Source organism: Crocodylus siamensis, chromosome 4, assembly GCF_052110815.1.
Source record: "Crocodylus siamensis isolate JL-2025a chromosome 4, ASM5211081v1, whole genome shotgun sequence".
NCBI lineage: Eukaryota > Metazoa > Chordata > Crocodylia > Crocodylidae > Crocodylus > Crocodylus siamensis.
This window is the reverse complement of record NC_143398.1, coordinates 75,646,912-75,664,849: the sequence shown is the minus strand read 5'-3', so window position 1 is coordinate 75,664,849 and position 17,938 is coordinate 75,646,912. Positions and strand designations below refer to the sequence as shown.

At 42.9% G+C, this 17,938-nt stretch overlaps 1 protein-coding gene across 1 annotated transcript in view; it reads right to left on the bottom strand.

Moving 5' to 3' along the window:
- The window catches only part of OTOGL (otogelin like), a 168,644-nt gene that overhangs the window by 12,319 nt on the left and 138,387 nt on the right, over nucleotides 1-17,938 (bottom strand). Inside the window, exons 44-52 of the mRNA XM_090041582.1 lie at nucleotides 17,107-17,319; nucleotides 16,302-16,406; nucleotides 15,901-16,008; nucleotides 15,225-15,326; nucleotides 11,018-11,122; nucleotides 10,890-10,930; nucleotides 8,273-8,336; nucleotides 371-549; nucleotides 85-189 (exon numbers count right to left, since the gene is read on the bottom strand). Of these exons, the coding sequence (XP_089897708.1) occupies nucleotides 85-189; nucleotides 371-549; nucleotides 8,273-8,336; nucleotides 10,890-10,930; nucleotides 11,018-11,122; nucleotides 15,225-15,326; nucleotides 15,901-16,008; nucleotides 16,302-16,406; nucleotides 17,107-17,319 (1,022 nt within the window). The remainder of the gene's footprint in view (nucleotides 1-84; nucleotides 190-370; nucleotides 550-8,272; nucleotides 8,337-10,889; nucleotides 10,931-11,017; nucleotides 11,123-15,224; nucleotides 15,327-15,900; nucleotides 16,009-16,301; nucleotides 16,407-17,106; nucleotides 17,320-17,938) is intronic.

Below are 17,938 nucleotides of genomic sequence, written 5' to 3'. Positions count from 1 at the left end.
GCCACCAAATAGATTCCTGTCAGAAACCAGAGTAAAGCCATGTGCTATTGATACTATTTGTTACAGCTGCCCAAGGGTACTTACTTCATATATAGCTACTGTTCCATTCTCAGAATAAAAAGGACATGACACATTTCGACAAGTGCCACAACAAGTATGATGACTGGAAGAAGGGATGTATATTTGATGCTAGTAAAAGAAAAGAAAAAAATACCTTTAATTTTGTTAACATGCAGGTGACTAATTACAAGTTGGTGTGTTCTTTCCTTGTCTGTATTCTCTCTCAGCAGAAATTATCCCAACACAGAAAGTTTGGATCTGAAAGTTCTGTTCATAAATTACAGCATTAATAAGTTTTAAAAATACTCACAGCCTCACATTGCTGAGAACAGTTCACCACTGTAAAATCCATAGCATGATATCCTGTGTTATGATCTTTTTCTTGTAAACACTGTACTGTGTAACAAAGATCTCCATCCAAATACTGAATCATAAATTGCCCAGGATTTAACAAAGTTACTTCTTGAAACACACATACATCTTCTTTTTCTAATTTAGAAGGAAAAGAAAAGAAAGAAATGGGCCATCAGGAACATGTTTCCTATTAAATTAACAGGACTGCTTACAAAAAAACTTCACTTGGGCCAGTTTGCCCACTTCATAAAAGTTATAAAAGTTTCTTCTGCAGATAGCACACCTTCAATTAAGCCCATACATAACTTCCAATCCAATTCCATTAATTTGTATAAACTTCCATAGGAAGTAAAAACAGTGAAGAACTTGCTTTCTAAACAAGAATCATGCTACACATGTATATATGAAGGGCTTCATGACCAGAAGAAACTCAGTTATTTCCAAGTATTTGGTGCATTCCTCAGAGCACAGCCATGAATGAGACGGACACTAGGAAAGATTTTAAGTAGAATATGGCTTGGTATACACCCGCCATCTCATGCACCGAACATTTAACCAGCAGCAAATAGAGGATAGAACCAATAGCTTAAGGTGGAGCCAACAGCCACCAGACTATTATCTTAGAACTCAGCTCAATTTTGGATAAAAAGTACCGTTGAAGAACTATTGAAGCATTTCAGTCTCTAGGACTTCAATTGTTCCCTTCTCCATGGGTGACTGCTGCCCCCCACCCCGCCGAGGCCAGTCCCACCAACCAGTGGGGGGTCCCCACCAGAAGATCGCTACAGTCACTTCTGAGAGTAAGCACCAACCACTCCTAGAAGCAGCTGCAGTGATCGCCTGGCACTTGCAGGCAGGGCACCAGCACTCTCACCTGCCCACCCTCCCCTCCCGCCCACTGCCTAAGTGGCGAGTACAGTTAGTCAGGGTGCACTGATGCTCTACACAGTGCCACTGCCCTTCTCCTTCCAACTGCAAGGTTCACCAGCAAGTCTTATTTAAATCCAGGAGATGTACCTATTAACCCTGCATTGGACACATACTACTAGTGGTGACAACCTGAACCTCCCCAAAGAAAGACAGACAAGGAGAATTGTATTCTTCATCCCAGCTTCCACAATGGTGTGAGGGAAGCAAATAAATTCAGACCACTGCCAATTTGACCTAACAAGAAAAGATTCCCTTTTAATCCCCCCCAAAAAGCAATAGGCTCAACACACACCACCTTGAAAACAAAGCTTTCTTCACTGTCCTTTTATTTATTAGGTAGCGATACTGCCAAACAGTGAAGCCAATCTGTGTGTAAATGGAGCAGACTTCAAGCAGAAGCTGGGATTGCATAACAACCTGAAAAGAACTGGCAGAATGGTGGTTGCTAGAGCAGCACTCCTTAGTGGCCAGAGTAGTGGTCCCCAGCATCACACTCTAGCAGCTCTCCCCAGCACTTCCTTCTTTAGCTGGCATAGCTAGTAGAGCCCCAAAACGGCAACACTGGCCTAGGTATCCTCCAGGGAGCAAAGGAGGTAGAAAAAGTTTAAGGATCTTGGAACATAAATTGCGCTCTCATGAGTTCTCACAGTGGAAGGCACAGACCCAGGCAGGGACCATTGTATCATGGAAGTAAACCTGTGGCTGAGATGGTGTTAATGTGAAGCCTTTGGACTATTTAATAACAAACAGGTGTTCTGTGGAGGCGGACTGCTATCAAGAAATGGGATCCATCTAACTAGAATTGAAAAGAGCATCTTTTAGCATCAACTGGCCAACCTAGTAAGGAGGGCTTTAAACTAGGTTCCATGGGGGTTGGTGAAAGGACTAAAAGAAGCAGATCAACTCTGGGAAAGGGCCAGAGCCGCAGGTCAGCTACAAGTGATGCAAAAGGGAAACATGCAGGTTGGAATGCAAAAGGGTTTGACGTATGTATACAAATGTGAGAAGTCTGGAGAAAAAAGTAAACTGGAAGTCACAGCCTATGAAAAAAACTATCTGATCTGATTGGTATAACATAGACCTGGTGAGATGCATCTTATGGCTGGATGTCAACATTGAAGCCTATACTTTGTTTCAGAATGATAGGATTGGGAGAAAAGGTGGTGGTGCCACCTCGTATGTAAAAAGCATGCATACGCCTTGTTCCCTGGTTCAGGAGGAGGAAGTTAGCAAATCAGAATGTATCTGAGTTAAGATAAAAGGTAAAAGACAGAGTACTGATATAATGATAGGAATTTCTTATAGGTCACCAACTCAGGAAGAAGATGTAAATGAAGCACTCTTCAAGAAGGTGACCAAATCATCCCAAAGTTATGAGATGGTACTGATGGAAGATTTCAATTGTCCAGACATCTGCTGGAAGAATAATACAGTGAAACAAAATGCCAAGCCAATTCCTAACTTGGGGACAACTTTCTGTTTCCAAAAGGTTGAGGATACAAATAGGGGATTCATCTGCCTTGGATCTTGTCCTGACCAATAGGGAAGAATTGGTGGAAGACATGAAGATGATGAGAAATTTGAAAGGAAGTGATCATAATATGACAGAATTCATGATAGTGAGATGGGGAAAGCACAAGGTCAGCAGAACTATGACACTGGATTTCAGAAAGGCAGATTTCAGCTAGCTTAAGGAGATAGTAGGCATGGTGCCATGGGGAAGGATAAAGGTGCTCAGGAGGGCTGGAAGCTTCTAAAGGGCACAATACAAACAGTTCAGACATGAAGCAAAAGAAGAATGGCAAAAGGCCTATGTGGATGCACAAGAACCTTCTAGGATGTCTCAAATGCAAAAGGAAAGCATGCAGGCAGTGGAAAGATGGGCAGGTCACCAAGGAAGCACACTGGGAAATAGCAAGAACGTAGACGAACAAAATCAAGGCGGCAAAGGTGAAATATGAGATGCACCCAGTGAAAAAGGTTCTGGATAATAACAAAAGATTCTATAAGTATGTAGGCCAGAAAAGAAAGACCAAGGAAGAAGCAGACCTACTGTTAAATAGCCAGGGCAAACTCTTAATAGCAGATGCAGGAGGCAGAGCTACTCAACAGCTACTTTGCCTCAATTTTTACTAAAATGTTAAGTTGCAACTAGATACCTAATAAGAATTATTTGGATAAAGAAGGGAACAAGCTGATGGATGAGATAACAAAATAAACAGTCAGAGAGATTTTGATGGATTTGAATGAACTGAAATCAGCAGGGCCTGATAAATTTCATCCCAGGGAACTCAAGAAACTAGCATAGGAGATCTTGGAGCCTTTGGCAATAATATTTTCAGAATTATGGGAGACAGGTGAGCTACCCAAGGACTGGAAAGGGGTCAGCATAGTGCCTTCTTTAAAACAGGCAAAAAGAGGATCCAAGGAATTATTGGTTGGTTAGCCTCATCTTAATATCCAGGAAATTACTAGAGCATATCCTAAGAAAAGCCATTTTTCAAGCACCCAGAGGAGGGAGTACTGGTTACAAGCAGCCAGCATGGATTTATAAAGTACAGCCTGTCAACTAAACTTGATCATCTTCTTCAACAGGATGACTAGTTAGCTGGATGACAAGAATCCAGTGGATATAGTGTAATCTGCACTTCAGCACAGCAAGACTTTTGATAAAGTCCCATACAACCTTCTTATAAATAAATTGGAGAAATGTGGGCTACACAGAGATACCATAAGGTAGATACACAACTGGCTCAATAGCTACAGGCAAAAGGTAATTGTTAAAGGATCCATATCAGAATGGAAGGAGATTTCAAGTGGAGTTCCACAGAGGGCCCACTGCTATTCAACATTTTTATTATCAATGCACATGCTGAAATAGAGAGCTTCTTGAGCAAATCTGCAGACAACATGAAACTAGGAAAGACTATGAACACCTGGAGGACAGGAATGCAATTTGGAAGGATTTTGACAGACTGGAAAGCTGGCCTGGAGCCAAAGGAATGAAGTTCAGTGCTGGCAAATGAAAGGTGCTACACCTCAGGAAAAATAATAGAAAACACAAATATAAAATAGGTGAAACCTGGCTGGGTGGCAGCACTATAGAGAAGGATTTAGGAGTCTTTATAGATCACAGACTCAGTATGAGTCTAGTGTGATGTAGCTGTAAAAAAGACAAAGGCAGTTTTGGAATGCATCAATAGAGGCATTAGGTGCAAAACACAGGAGGTGATAGTACCTCTTTACTCATACTGCTTAGGCTCATCTAGAGTATTGGCTCCACATTTAAAAAAAATGGAGAAGTTAGAGAGGGTCTAGAAATGGGTGACAAAATGATTAAGGGCATGAAAAACAAGCCATACAAGGAGAGGTTGAAGGAAACAGGCATGTTCAGCTTGCACAAAAGGCAATTAAGAAGGGGTATGATAGCACTCTTCAAATATCTGAAATGCTGCTATAAAGAAGGAAAATCAACTTTCCTCTCTTGCTGCAGAGAGTCAGATGCAGAGCAATAGCGTGAAGTTACAGCAAAGTATGTTTAGACTGAACATCAGGAAAAACTTCTTCACTGTCAGAATACCAAGGCAGTTTCATAGTTTCTAGGGTAGGAAGGGACCTGAGCAGATCATTGCGTCTGACCCCCTGCCATGGCAGGAAAGAGTACTGGGGTCAAACAAACCCAACAAGGTGTACATCTAGCCTCCTCTTAAAGACCCCCAGGGTAGGAGCCAGCACCACTTCTCTTGGAAGTTGGTTCCAGATCCTAGCCGCCTTCACAGTGAAGTAGTGCCTCCTGATGTCTAGCCTAAATCTACTCTCTGCCAGCTTGTGACCGTTATTCCTGGTCACTCCTGGTAGTGCACGGGGGTACAGGGACTTCCCCAGTGCCTGCCAGTCCCCTCTGACTGGTTTGTAACAGGCCACTAGATCCCCCCTCAGCCTTCTCTTGTGGAGACTGAACAGGTTCAGGTCCCAAAGTCTCTCCCTGCTGACCCCTGATCATGTGAGTGGCCCTCCTCTGGACCCTCTCCATATTGTCCACATCCCTCTTGAAGTGCAGCACCCAGAACTGGATGCAGTGCTCTAGCTGCGGCCTGACCAGTGCCGCATAGAGGGGGATCATCACCTCCTTGGACCTGCTTGAGATGCATCTGTGGATGCATGACAAGGTGCAGCTGGCCTTCCTGACTGCCTCCCCACACTGCCATCAGTGATGACTCCAAGATCCTTTTCTGCCTCTGTACTGATGAGAAGGGAGTTCCCCAGCCTGTAGGTATGGTGCCGGTTGTTTCTCCCCAGGTGCATCACCTTGCACTTGTCGGTGTTGAAACCCATCCTATTCTCATCCGCCCACCCCTGCAACCTGTTCTGGTCCAATTGCAGCCTATTCCTCCCTTGTAGCATGCCCACATCCCCCCACATCTTAGTATCATCAGCAAATTTGAACAGGGTGCTGTTTACCACCTTGTCCAAGTCACTGATGAAGATGTTGAACAGTGAGGGCCCGAGGACCGAGCCGTGCGGAACCCCAGTGCCTCCAGGTCGAAAATGACCCATCCACCACCACTCTCTGGGTGCGGCCCTCCAGCCAGTTGGCGACTCATTTGACTGTGTGGGTGTCGACACCACAGTCCCCCAGTTTCTTAATGAGAACGGGGTGAGAGACAGTGTCGAAAGCCTTCTGAAAGTCCAGGAAGACTATGTCCACTACTACCCCTGCGTCTAAGGATTTGGTGATCTGGTCATAGAAGGCCACCAGGTTGGTCTGACAGGACCTGCCACTAATGAACCTGTGTTGGTTGCCCCTAAGCATAATCTCCCCTGCTGGCCCCATGTGGACATGCGCCAGGATAATTTTCTCAAAAAGCTTGCCCAGGATCAAGGTAAGACTAACTGGCCTATAGTTTCCTGGGTCCTCCTTCCTCCCCTTTTTGGACATGGGAACCACATTGGCCCTCTTCCAGTCCTCTGGCATCACACTAGAGCACCACAAGTGCTCGTAAAGCCGTGCCAGGGATTCCACAATGACCTCTGGCAATTCCCTCAGTACTCTAGGGTGGAGATCATCCGGACCATCTGATTTGAATACATCCAGTCCCTCCAGAATTTCCCTAACTAGTTCCTCACTAACTCTTGGCCTAGGTGCGCCTCCCCTGGGGTCTAAGGGGGGCCCAGAGGAGGGGTGATTGTTCCGGTCCCTGCTCAGGAAAACAGAGGCAAGGAAATCATTAAATATGTTGGCTTTGTCGCCTGGTGTGACGACCAAATTTCCTAGCGCGTCCTGCAAGGGACCCATATTACCTGGAACCTTCTTTTTGCCCCCTCTGTATTTAAAAAAGGACTTCTTGTTCAGTGGAATAGACTGTGTAGCAAAGCTGTGGAATCTCCATATCTGGAGGTGTTCAAGAAGGGTTGGACAAGCACCGGTCAGAGATGATCTAGGAGTATCTATGCCTATGTTCTACAACTAGTATTTCCCATGCTTCTGGGCTTTGCTGGATGCCACATGGGGCTGTGAAAGGATTCTTTTCCCCTTCCTGCTGTTACATGCATCAGGGAGTGTGGCAGGATTTGCCCTCCTCAGAAGCTCTGGGGGGTGCTTGCAGCTAAGACTGGGGATGTTGACTGGGGTGTTGCAATCCTCCTGCTAGGACTAAAACCCAGGCTAGGTGTTGGGTTTTAGTCCTCCTGCTAGGTTCCAGGCTAGGTCTTGCCCATCCACTCAGGGTCAGACTGATCACCATATTTGGTATCAAGGAGTTTATATCCCACGGTGAGACTGGTACAGAATGTGGGGAGTTTTGCCTTCCCTTGAAGTGAAGGGGTGGGAGGGCAGGAGGAAGAGGGGGTGGCTCTTGAAATCCTTCTTACTGGGATCTCTCAAGCATATTTTAAACAACCTTTGTAGTTGCAGGACACTGGCTGCTCTGTTTTACCTGTGGCAGATTAAGCTATTACATTTTATGGTTGTGTAAAGGTTGACCGTGTAGTTTTACTAATAGGTTAGACAATGGATTTGTATATACCGATTTGGATAGGGATGATCCTGCCTCTGGCAAGGAGTAGGGCTAGAGCTCTGGAGGTCCCTTACAGCCCTACTTTTCTATAATTCAATATATAACTACAAGGTGAAAAGAGAAGACAACTCCTGAAGCAGGAGATAGGAGGTTGGAAAGAAAGGTTTAACTTGGAGGGAAGCACAGAAGCCAACTCTCTAGCAAGATTTACCAATGAGATGCACTGAACTCGAGAAGGATAGAGGGCCTCAGCTTCAGTATTTTGGGGCTTGTATTTTTTTCTCTGCTCCAGCTAACATTTTCCAAACCCAATTAGATGGGGGAAGAACATTTCATAGGCGGGGTTTTACCAATCCACACGAACCCTCTCCAGGTACAAGGTTTCTTCCTGAGATACAAACCAAATATGGCCCCAGCCACTCAGGGAAAGTGGGATTTTTACTATTCACCAGTTTCATGTTTGAATCTGGTATCTCAGTATCAGTGCATACACAAAGGGGTTTACTTAGTTTTTTTATTCTCTTTGGTTAGTGATTTAAATTTTCAAACTGAAAACGGAGAGGTCCCTATTATTTAGTGGAAAAGATAATTCCCAGCAAAACTGCTTAAAAGAAACATGTGAAACTATAAAATGTATAAGTCCATAATCAGATTCCTAGAATGGGAATGAAGTTAATCTTCACATTCGCTACTGTTCTCTAATTTTAGTATTGTCCTAATAAGAATTTCTTTACATAAATTTAGTCTTTCTTCAAGCATAAAGTATAGCCATTTTGCCAATTAAACTTTTATAAATACTAATTACTTAGAGCCACTATAAAGCAGACAGATAAAGTCATTTTAATATGTTTATATTTGAGAAGACCAGCATAGGTCATTTTTGCCAACAAAAATTAATAAGAAAAATTTACCACAGGTGTAGTGCATGCATCCGCAAGTTGTAAAAATATTACTATCTATGTTTGGAAGTTCTCCCTGTATGTATAAAAAAAGAACAAACAAGTTTACCTTAAACTAACCTTCAACACTAACAAAAGACATTCTACTCTTAAAATAACAAACAATATTCCCACCACTCCCACCCTTTGCTGTTGGAGGGAAAAAGAAATCATAATATATTACAACAAACAGCAGGCACAAAAATATCAGATGAACATAGTACCTCCACAATAGCAAAGTAATTCATTTTCTTTTTGTCTGAACATAACATTAGAGTAGCCCAACAGCAGTTTTACTAGTGTTTTGAAGTGGTTTCCTTTATTTTAGATACATTTTTAAGTAACAAATCCTGGTTATTTCAGTAATAAACTTACTATACCAAAGCATAACTCATGCTCTGTTACTCAAAGTGGTTGCAGGTGGCTGCAACAAAGCAGCTTGCAGGTGGCTGCACTCCCAATCAGGCACAATTGCTTGATTGGGAACAGGACCCAGCTGTTTATTGTAAGAATAGGGCTCTGAGCAGTGGAGCCAGCAGTTTGCTGCAGGCAGCTAAACAGAAAGTATCACCCAGCTGGAGCTGCTGTTCAGAACATGTTGGAGGTACAGGGCAAGAACTATGGGGATGGCAAGAGGTTCCTGGTCTCAGGGCATGACCTAAAACTATACTCTGCTTGGGCTGGATCAGGTGGTGGGACTACCGGTGGAAAAGCAGTTTTCAGGAAATGCCACACCTGTGCCTCCCCAGTGAAGGGTGACTATGAGGCACTAGAAAGCCCCAGCCCTGCTGCCTCATGAGTACTCCACGGAGGGGAAAGGCCAGGGAAGCACACCCTGAAGACAAAGCAAAGGGCCCAGATCCACTGTGTGGAGCCTGAGGCAGGGTCCTGGTCCGGTGAAGGAGCCCGAGACAGCCCAGGTCCACAGTGAGGCCTGAGGAGCTGCGTGTGAGGCTCCAGGGGGGTGGGTTGAGACCCAGTGTTGGGCAAGGGGATTGAAGCCCCAGTGTGGGGGCGTGTGGGGACCAAGAGGGTCCCAAGCCCGGCAGGGAGCCCAAGGAAAAGGGAGGGGCTGGGAGCCTCAAGTGGGTGTGATTGTGAGCCCAGTGTGACAGCACAGGGATCAAGACTCCTGATTTCAGGGCACAGGGATTGCGAGCTTTAGTGTGAGGGCACGGGAGTGACAATGTGAGGCACTGGCGTAAGGGTCCCAGCGTGGGGTATGCTATAAGCTGGGTGTTAGGCCAAATAAGCTTAGGCCAGGTGTTAGGCCATGAATGCCATCTATGAGGCACAAGACATAGTGTAAGAGAAGGTTCAGAGCCGTGTATAGACCCTTAGCATCAGGCCTCCCGCCTTGTTATCAACTTTCAACTGTTTCATCCAAAGCATGGCAAAAGAGGTAGATGGGCAGTTTGCCCTGAAACAAGTGGGCAGGCCAACAATCAGACAGGCTCTGGGACACCCACTTGTCAGTTACATATAGCTAGAAAATACCACTCTCAGCTCTAAAATTTCTTCTGTGACTTCCATAAATTGGTCAAAATTCTTGTAGTAACTTATACTCCTTGCAGTTGATTCAGAATTTGATCTATATATACTATATTCCTTGCATTATATCAATATTAAACACTCCTCATATGGGAGAAGGAAAGTGTGGGCATTTGGTGAGGAAAACACACCTTTCATCATAGACAATAGGAGATAAAACATTTATTACTAGTAATATTCCATGTCATAGTGGCTAATTTCTACAAATAGAAAATGTGATCAGAGGACAGTAAATGTAACTTTTCATAGTTACAAAGGTCAAAGATATTAAGTATCTCTAACAGGAAGTATGTGATGTTTTATAAAACAAGTCAATATTATATATTATTCCATTAATATATTAATACATCTTAACCCATTACTGAAATGGAACTTTTAAGAGGTAAAATTTTAGGCTTATTAGTTCTAGACAATACTGAACAAAAATACATACCATACTTTCCATACGAGGCTGTCATACACATTTTTGCCAAAAACCAGCTGCTGGAATTTGGAATGCACATTATATATGATGAAATATAATAAGAGCAGTTTGCTTTTGCTTTCACCTGGTAGAAGCATAAGGAGTACAAAGTCTTTGCATGATCTACAGTGAGCAGAACAATGAGCAGGCTCAGCTCCCTAGCTGCTGCTACTCAGCTACTTACTACAAAGAAAGATTTGTCTTTCAAAAACAAGGTGCATGTGTATTTCATTCCAGGACACATTGTATGTGAGAAAATATGGTATATATTTTCTTTCCTCATCTTCTTAAAAGCACAAAACCAAATTTTGTCAGTGGATTATTGGTTGTAGTATAGAGAAACTATATAGAAATCCCAGAAGATTATGGTTTTTGTCTGGAGAAAGATAACAGTCTTCCCCATTTTGCAGTCTGTTTGCTGGCTAATGTATACATTGGGGTTACCAATGGTCCAATCCCATAGCCTATGATAAAGAACCTCAGAAAGAGATGGAAAAACAACAGTAGATAAAGAGAAAGAAAGGAATAAAATGCTGAACATTTTTACTAAATAGTATCAAAAGAAAAATCTCTTACCAATTTACAAGTTGGTTTGGTAATGTTTTCGCAGCTACATTCTGAGAAAAGAGCAACAACTTCTATTAGTCTAAAGGTCTTGATTTGTAATAATAAAATGAACCAGTAGAAGAACAGAAAATAATTACCACAGTGCCACTCGGGACAACACTGCCCAGGTATATGTTCTTTCACAAGTTTCATGTCATCTGTGCAATTCAGAAGAGGCATTGAACAAAGGTTCTCATCACAAACTAGATAGAGAGAAATGACATGGATCAAGATTTTTTTTTCAGCTCATATTTCCTTAGCATAGTTTTTCTAACTATGCCGAATTTCTCATATAATTTTGATATTACCACTTGAGGCATCAGCTCACTTTCATCAATGTGAGATCCCAAAGATGGGATAAAGTGCACACTCAGCAAGTTTGCAGATGACAAGCAGCTGCAGGGAGTAGTAGATATACTGGAAGGTTGGTCTAGGATTCAGATGGTGTATCTATGTGAGATACTTTATTGCACAGTAGACTAATCTACTGTGCAATAAAAGAATCACTGTCTAGACATGCATACCATTTATTGTGCAGTAAATACAGATCATAAACTAACTGCGCAGGAGAGGCTATGAAGTAGCACAAGTGTAGACTGGCCAGGAGCAAATTTGCGGGAGCTGAGCAGCAATCAGATGGGGGTAGCTCTCTCCCCCCCTGCTGCCCCCCCTCGATCCTAGCTACTCAGCTGCTTGCTCCCCACAGGAGCTGGGAGCCAAGCAATGCTGGGACTCAAGAGCTCTGCTTCCTGCACATTCAGGAGCTGGCCTGGAGCCGTCCCATTTCTGGGGAGGCTCCAAGCCAGCTCCAGGCTGTGTGGAGATTTCTCTGAGCAGCCTGGGGTTGGCTAGAAACTGTCCCACTTCTGAGGCAGCTCTCAGCCACCTCTGAGCTGTGCAAGGATTTCCCCGAGCTAGCTGAGAGCTGTGCCAGAAGCAGGTTAGTTCCCAGCTAGCTCCAGGTTGCTTGGGAATTTTCTCATGCAGCCCAGACCTGCCCCAGAAGTGGGACAGGTCCTGGCCAACCCAGGTTGCTCATGAAAATCCCTGCACAGCCCTAAAAGTGGGACAGCTCCCAGCTATGCAGAGAAACCCTGCTGGGCCAAGGGCTTGTTCCCATGTGCAAAGGGCCAGGAAAGCTCTGCAGGGGCAGCTGTCTCCAGGTTCCCTGCACATCAGGACCACACCCAGTGTGCACGGGGCAAGGACTTCTTCTGGCCCCATGTGCATGGGCACCAGCCCTGGGCTAGCACCCTGGAGCTCCCCCTGGCTGCTACAGGGGGCCAGAGCATGGTAAGAGCATCCCTCTACTGGACAATTTCTGAAGAATGGACAAAAGAAAGCATGAGGCAAGGGGTTTGGTTTTTTTTATACCTTTTACTGGACTAACCATATAGTTGGGTGAGATTTTGGAGACATTTTTATATACAAACTGCCCTTCCTCAGGTATGAAAAAGCAGCAAATACATGCTAAGCTAAATAACAGTGAAAAAGAAACAATTGAACTCCATGTAAATTAAAGCAGTAACTTAAGGAATGGAGGTTGACTGTAGAGCAGCAGCAAAGAGAAGTGATCAAAAGTAGCTGCAAAAGAAAGGAAATGCAGTTGAGTGGATAACCTAATTATGTAGAAGACTTAAGACCATTAAAATGATCCAACTTCTCTCCCAAATAGGCAGTTGGTCCAATAAAAGATACCACAAAAACCCTTGCCTCAGAATTTTTCTAGAGCATCATGGGTATAACACCATTCCAGTCCCACTAAAGAAAGAAAATATGGCACTCAGATTGACTACACTGAATACAACAATGGGCTAGGGTTACTTAGATGAACAAAATGAAAATTGTGTCCACTTTAGGAAGAAAGATATATTGATGGAGTACTCCTATAACAAGTAAATAAGTAGTAAATAGATGACATTAGATATTAAACAGGAATATATACTATACAGGTTTCCCTCACTTTATGCAGTACATACATTCCTGGAAAACAGTGCATAACTCAAATTTGCATAAAGGAAACCCACTTTAAAGCACAACAAATAGGGATACATTCCAAAACCTTGACTGTACTGACCGCCAGACCCATCTCTACCACTTTTACAAGACAGTTTTGGTACTCGCCAACAGCAGAGAGTACACACAAGCACAGAGTGGTGGTGAATGTTTAGTTGGTGTAGGAGGTTCAAGCAGGGTAGGAGAGGGGTAGGAAATGAGCTAGTGGGACACTTAGAAGTCAGAATAGGGACGGCAACTACAGAAACATATGTCACAGACAGCAAGTGAGGAGCCCAGATCCATACAGGAGACTATATTTTGGTGCACATCACTCCCACAGTGCACCACAAAAAGCAGCTGACTGCGGGCTTCCACTGCACTGATCACATAAGAGTGAATTTACCTTGCTTATAATGAATTCTTGGTATAAAGAGGGTCATTGCATAAGAGTGAATTTTCACATACAGAACACACAAAGTGTTTAAATCAGCGGGACTGGATGAGCTCCACCCAACGGTGCTGAAGAAATTAGCCAGTGTCATAGCAGAGCCACTGGCAAACTGTTCAAGCAGTCATGGTGCTCAGGTGAGGCCCCTGAGGACTGGAAAAGGGCCAATGTGGTTCCTATTTTCAAGAAGGGGAGGAAGGAAGATCCAGGTAATGACAGACCTATTAGTTTCACACTTCCATCCTTGGGAAAACCCTAGAAAAAATTAACAAGGATCACATTTGTAGGGGTCCAGAGGGTAATATAATGCTGAAGAGCAACCAGCACGGGTTCATTGCAGGTAGATCCTGCCTGGCTAACCTTGTTTCTTTCTATGACCAGGTCACTAAAAGCTTAGGTGTCGAGGTAGATGTCATCTACTTGGACTTTAAGAAGGCTTTCGACACATTTTCTCATCCTATTCTTATAAGCAAATTGAATGGCTGTTCCATAGATGATTACACAGTCATGAGGGTGGCAAATTGGCTTAAGGGTTGTACCCAGAAAGTGGTGGTGGTGGATGGGTCGGTATTGACCTTAAAAGATGTGGGCAGAGGGGTCCCCCAAAGCTTGGTCCATGGGCCAGTGCTGTTCAATATCTTCCTCAGTGACCTGGATAAGGGTGTGGAAAGCACTCTGTTCACATTCGCAGATGACACCAAACTATGGGGCAAAGCAAACACACTGATGGGAAGAAAACAAATTCAGGTAGGCCTGGACAGGTTAGAGAAGAGTACAGAGAACAACAGGATGCAGTTCAACAAGGACAAGTACAAGCTGCATCTAGGGAGAGGGAATCAGCAGCACATCTATAGACTAGGGGATGACCCTCTCAGCAGTATAGGGGCAGAAAGAGATCTTGGACTCGTTGTCAACTCCAAGATGAATATGAGTTGTCAATTTGATGAAGCAATTAGCAGAGCTAACCATACTTTGTCATGCATTAGTAGGTGCATCACGAACAGGTCCAGGGAGGTGATGCTCCCCCCCTGTGCGACACTGGTCAGGCTGCAGCTAGAGTACTGTGTCCAATTTTGGGTGCTGCAATTCAAGAAGGATGTGGACAACCTTGACGAGGTCCAGAGGAGGGCTACTCATATGATTAGAAACCTGCAAGAAATGGCTTATGAGGAAAGGCTGAGGGAGCTGGACCTTTTCAGCCTCTGTAAAAGAAGGCCAAGGCTGTATACAAATTCACCAGGGGGAGGTTGGGCAGCAGGGAATAGGAGATGCTCTGTTTACCAGAGCACCCCTTGAAGCAGTGGCCATAAGCTGATGGAGAGTAGGACATCAGAAAGAACTTCTTCACAGTTAGGGTTGCCAGAATCTGAAACGGGCTTCTAAGGGAGATGTTGCTCTCCCCTACCTTGGCGGGGTCTTCAAGAGGAGACTGGACAAGCACCTGGCTGGGGTCACATGACCCCAGCATTTTTTTCTGCCACTGGCAGGGGGTTGCATTCGATGATCCTTTGAGGTAGTCTTCCAACCCTAGCATCTATGAATCTATAAAGTGAGGGAAACCTGTAGTTCATCACATCAACTCAACACAAGTAATTTTTGAAAATTGTTGCTTAAGTCCCTCCCTCAAGAAGCTAACAATATAACGAAAACAAAGTTTAAACAAAAACAAATGGGACACCATAAGAGAGCAGTATCTTAAGATACTGTATAAATGGTGTATGATATCACGCTCTACTTTTAATGTATAGAGAATCTCAAGTTTTGGTGACAAGTGTTGGAGTCGCCTGAAAAAGATAATACATGCAAATAATGTTTACTACATAAAGAGAAATCTTTCAATTAAAGACAGTCCTACTTACCACAGTGATAGTGAGGACAACAATAATGAGTGGTGCTTAGATCTACTGTGAGAATTTCTCCCTCATTACATAATGGAATTGGCTCAACACAAGATTCACAAACTAAAATTAAAAAGAACAAGCCTTATATAAGGTTTCAGGTGTATCATCAGAAAGTTGCTACATACTAGTTTCATACTATTCACATTCTTATGCTGGACATGTCATTTGAATATTTCGGGGCCTTTTTTTACTATTACGTTCAAACAAAATAGGTAAATGAATGTAATGAAGCAGCATATACATAAATTGTATTGACTCATTGAGATTTATACTAAGAAACTTGTGGATTATTACTTAGAAAGTTGCAGACTGAAAGCAAAGCTCACAGAACTCAATGAATAAAATGCATCCACATTTTAAGATGAGCTCAATCCCTGTATTTTTATCTCAGTCATTTTGCAGTTTAGCAGTGAGGGGGGGGAAAAAAAATCACTCAAACCTGCAGAAGAATCCCTGAAGGTAGTAAATTAAAACTGTTTAGCCCCTCCTGTAAGACTCTGTTGTATCAGATCCTGTGACAATTCTCAGCCAAAGTTATCAAGTATGTCACTAGAACCCACCACCCTCCTTACCTCTAAATTCCATATAATTTCCCACCTACCTACAAGAACGATAATACAGTAGGGCATCTTACCACAGAGATATAGGAAACAACAAGGGTCTTCCTGTTTTGCTTCAACAACAAATTGGTCCTCTCTGCAGTCTGGACGGGAAGCATTAGGACATGCTGAAAGATCACATTCTACATAAAAGAGAAGTCATAGATATAATGCCCAAATAAAAAAGCTATTCTGTTTATCTTCCCTTTTTCACTTCCTATTAATCCACCCAAACATGTTATAAATCAAAACTGAGAGACAGCTCAAATACAAATATCCACAAAAACCCTGAGGAACAAAATAGAAATATTAGTCTCGTGCTACTGACAGTGTTCTGATCTATTAACACAGGCAGAACATCCGTCAATAACATCTAGCACAGATAAATACAGGATTGGAAAATATCCTTTTAATCTTACTTCCATGTGCAACTTACCACATCGGTATTGTGGACAGCAAGAAAGGGGGTTATAGCCTATTACTAATTTTTCACCACTTCTGCAGATTGGAATAAGAGCCTCATATAAAGTCATGTTGCATTCTGAAAAAAATAACAGCATTCATTCATTCACAAAGACACAATATTTTTAATGTTGGTTAATCTGACTGAAACATTCCTTTTGTGACAACTGGCAAGTGATTATGCGTAGCCAACTATTTCACATGGACCATTTGCCTTTTATTTCCACTTAGCCACTTTATTAAGAAATAGACTAACATGACAAGAGCTAGCACCATGTTTCTTCTGTTAAGAGATACAAACAGACAAAATATTAGCATCTGGCATTAATTAGGATTAGACAAAGACATTTCGTTTTTAAGCACCTCTCCCCCTAGAATTTCCTACATGGTTTAGAAAAAAAATGATCCACACTTTCAAGAGCACTTTAAGTCTCAGGATCCTAATGTTATGAAAAATCACTACAATTCAGTGTCCTAAGCAACTCTGGGTCCAAAACAGTTTTGATGAGTGCACCACCCACCAGGCTATACGCAGTTCTGAAGCATCTGTCTGTCCCTCTCAGAATTTGATACTGAACCTGAAAGACTTTCAAATGTCAACCAATTAGCATTTTCAAATATAAAACCATTTTGTCAAAAAATTCCCAAATCAACCAGCTTCAAGTCTAGTAGGCAATTTGAAAAATTTAACTTTAAATCCTGCCTGTATGCCACTACATGCAGTGAATGTTTAATATCTCCCATGTACTGTTCTCAAAAGTGTTGAGGTGTAAACATACCACAAACTTGCTTTGGACAGCAAGCCCCCTCTTCAATGACATTAATGATAACTTCACCCTCTCGCTCACAAACAGGTGGTGAGTCTTCACTGCATTCAGGTTCTACAGCAATAACACTTCCATTCTCCAAGCAGCTGTACATACAACATGTTTTAATGGATCCCTTCCAAAACTCTCCAGCAGAACGGGGCTGTCCCTCATTATCTGTACATGCTAAGAAAGAAAAACAAAATGACAGGTAATAGAATCCTGAATAATGTGCCAACTAGCTACTTTCACTGCATAAAAGGCCAATAAAGTATACTAATGTAGATTATATATTTAACTGTCAGAAAACTCTATTGTTTTCTAAACTATATTGGAATCTGATACCCTTTTTAGTGCATTAGCAGACCCATCCCACTAACTCCTGCAAAGTGCAGCTGCTCTCCTTCAAATGATTATTACTTCCTGAACTTAACACCAAAATCAAAGTTTTTGCACAGACCTTCTGTCTCTCTGTGTGCAAATAAAAAATTCAGTCACTACTTTTGCAGCGTTGTTACATTAGAAATCACCCTGCTAGCCTGTTGTACCAGGATACTTGAGGAAGCATTTTCTGCCATACCTAGTTATTCACTGACCAATTCACTCTGCCACATCCTTCTGTGGAGCGTGTAAACCCCTGAGTGAGTGGTCCAAAATCACTTCCATCTTGGGTTTTGAATCTATCTCGGAAATCACTCCAATAGCCAGGACCCAAACAATGAGGGATCCTATGGACTTAACTCTCCATACCTATATACCTTTGCCAGAACCAATGTATGATATCTCCTGATAGGTAACACCACTA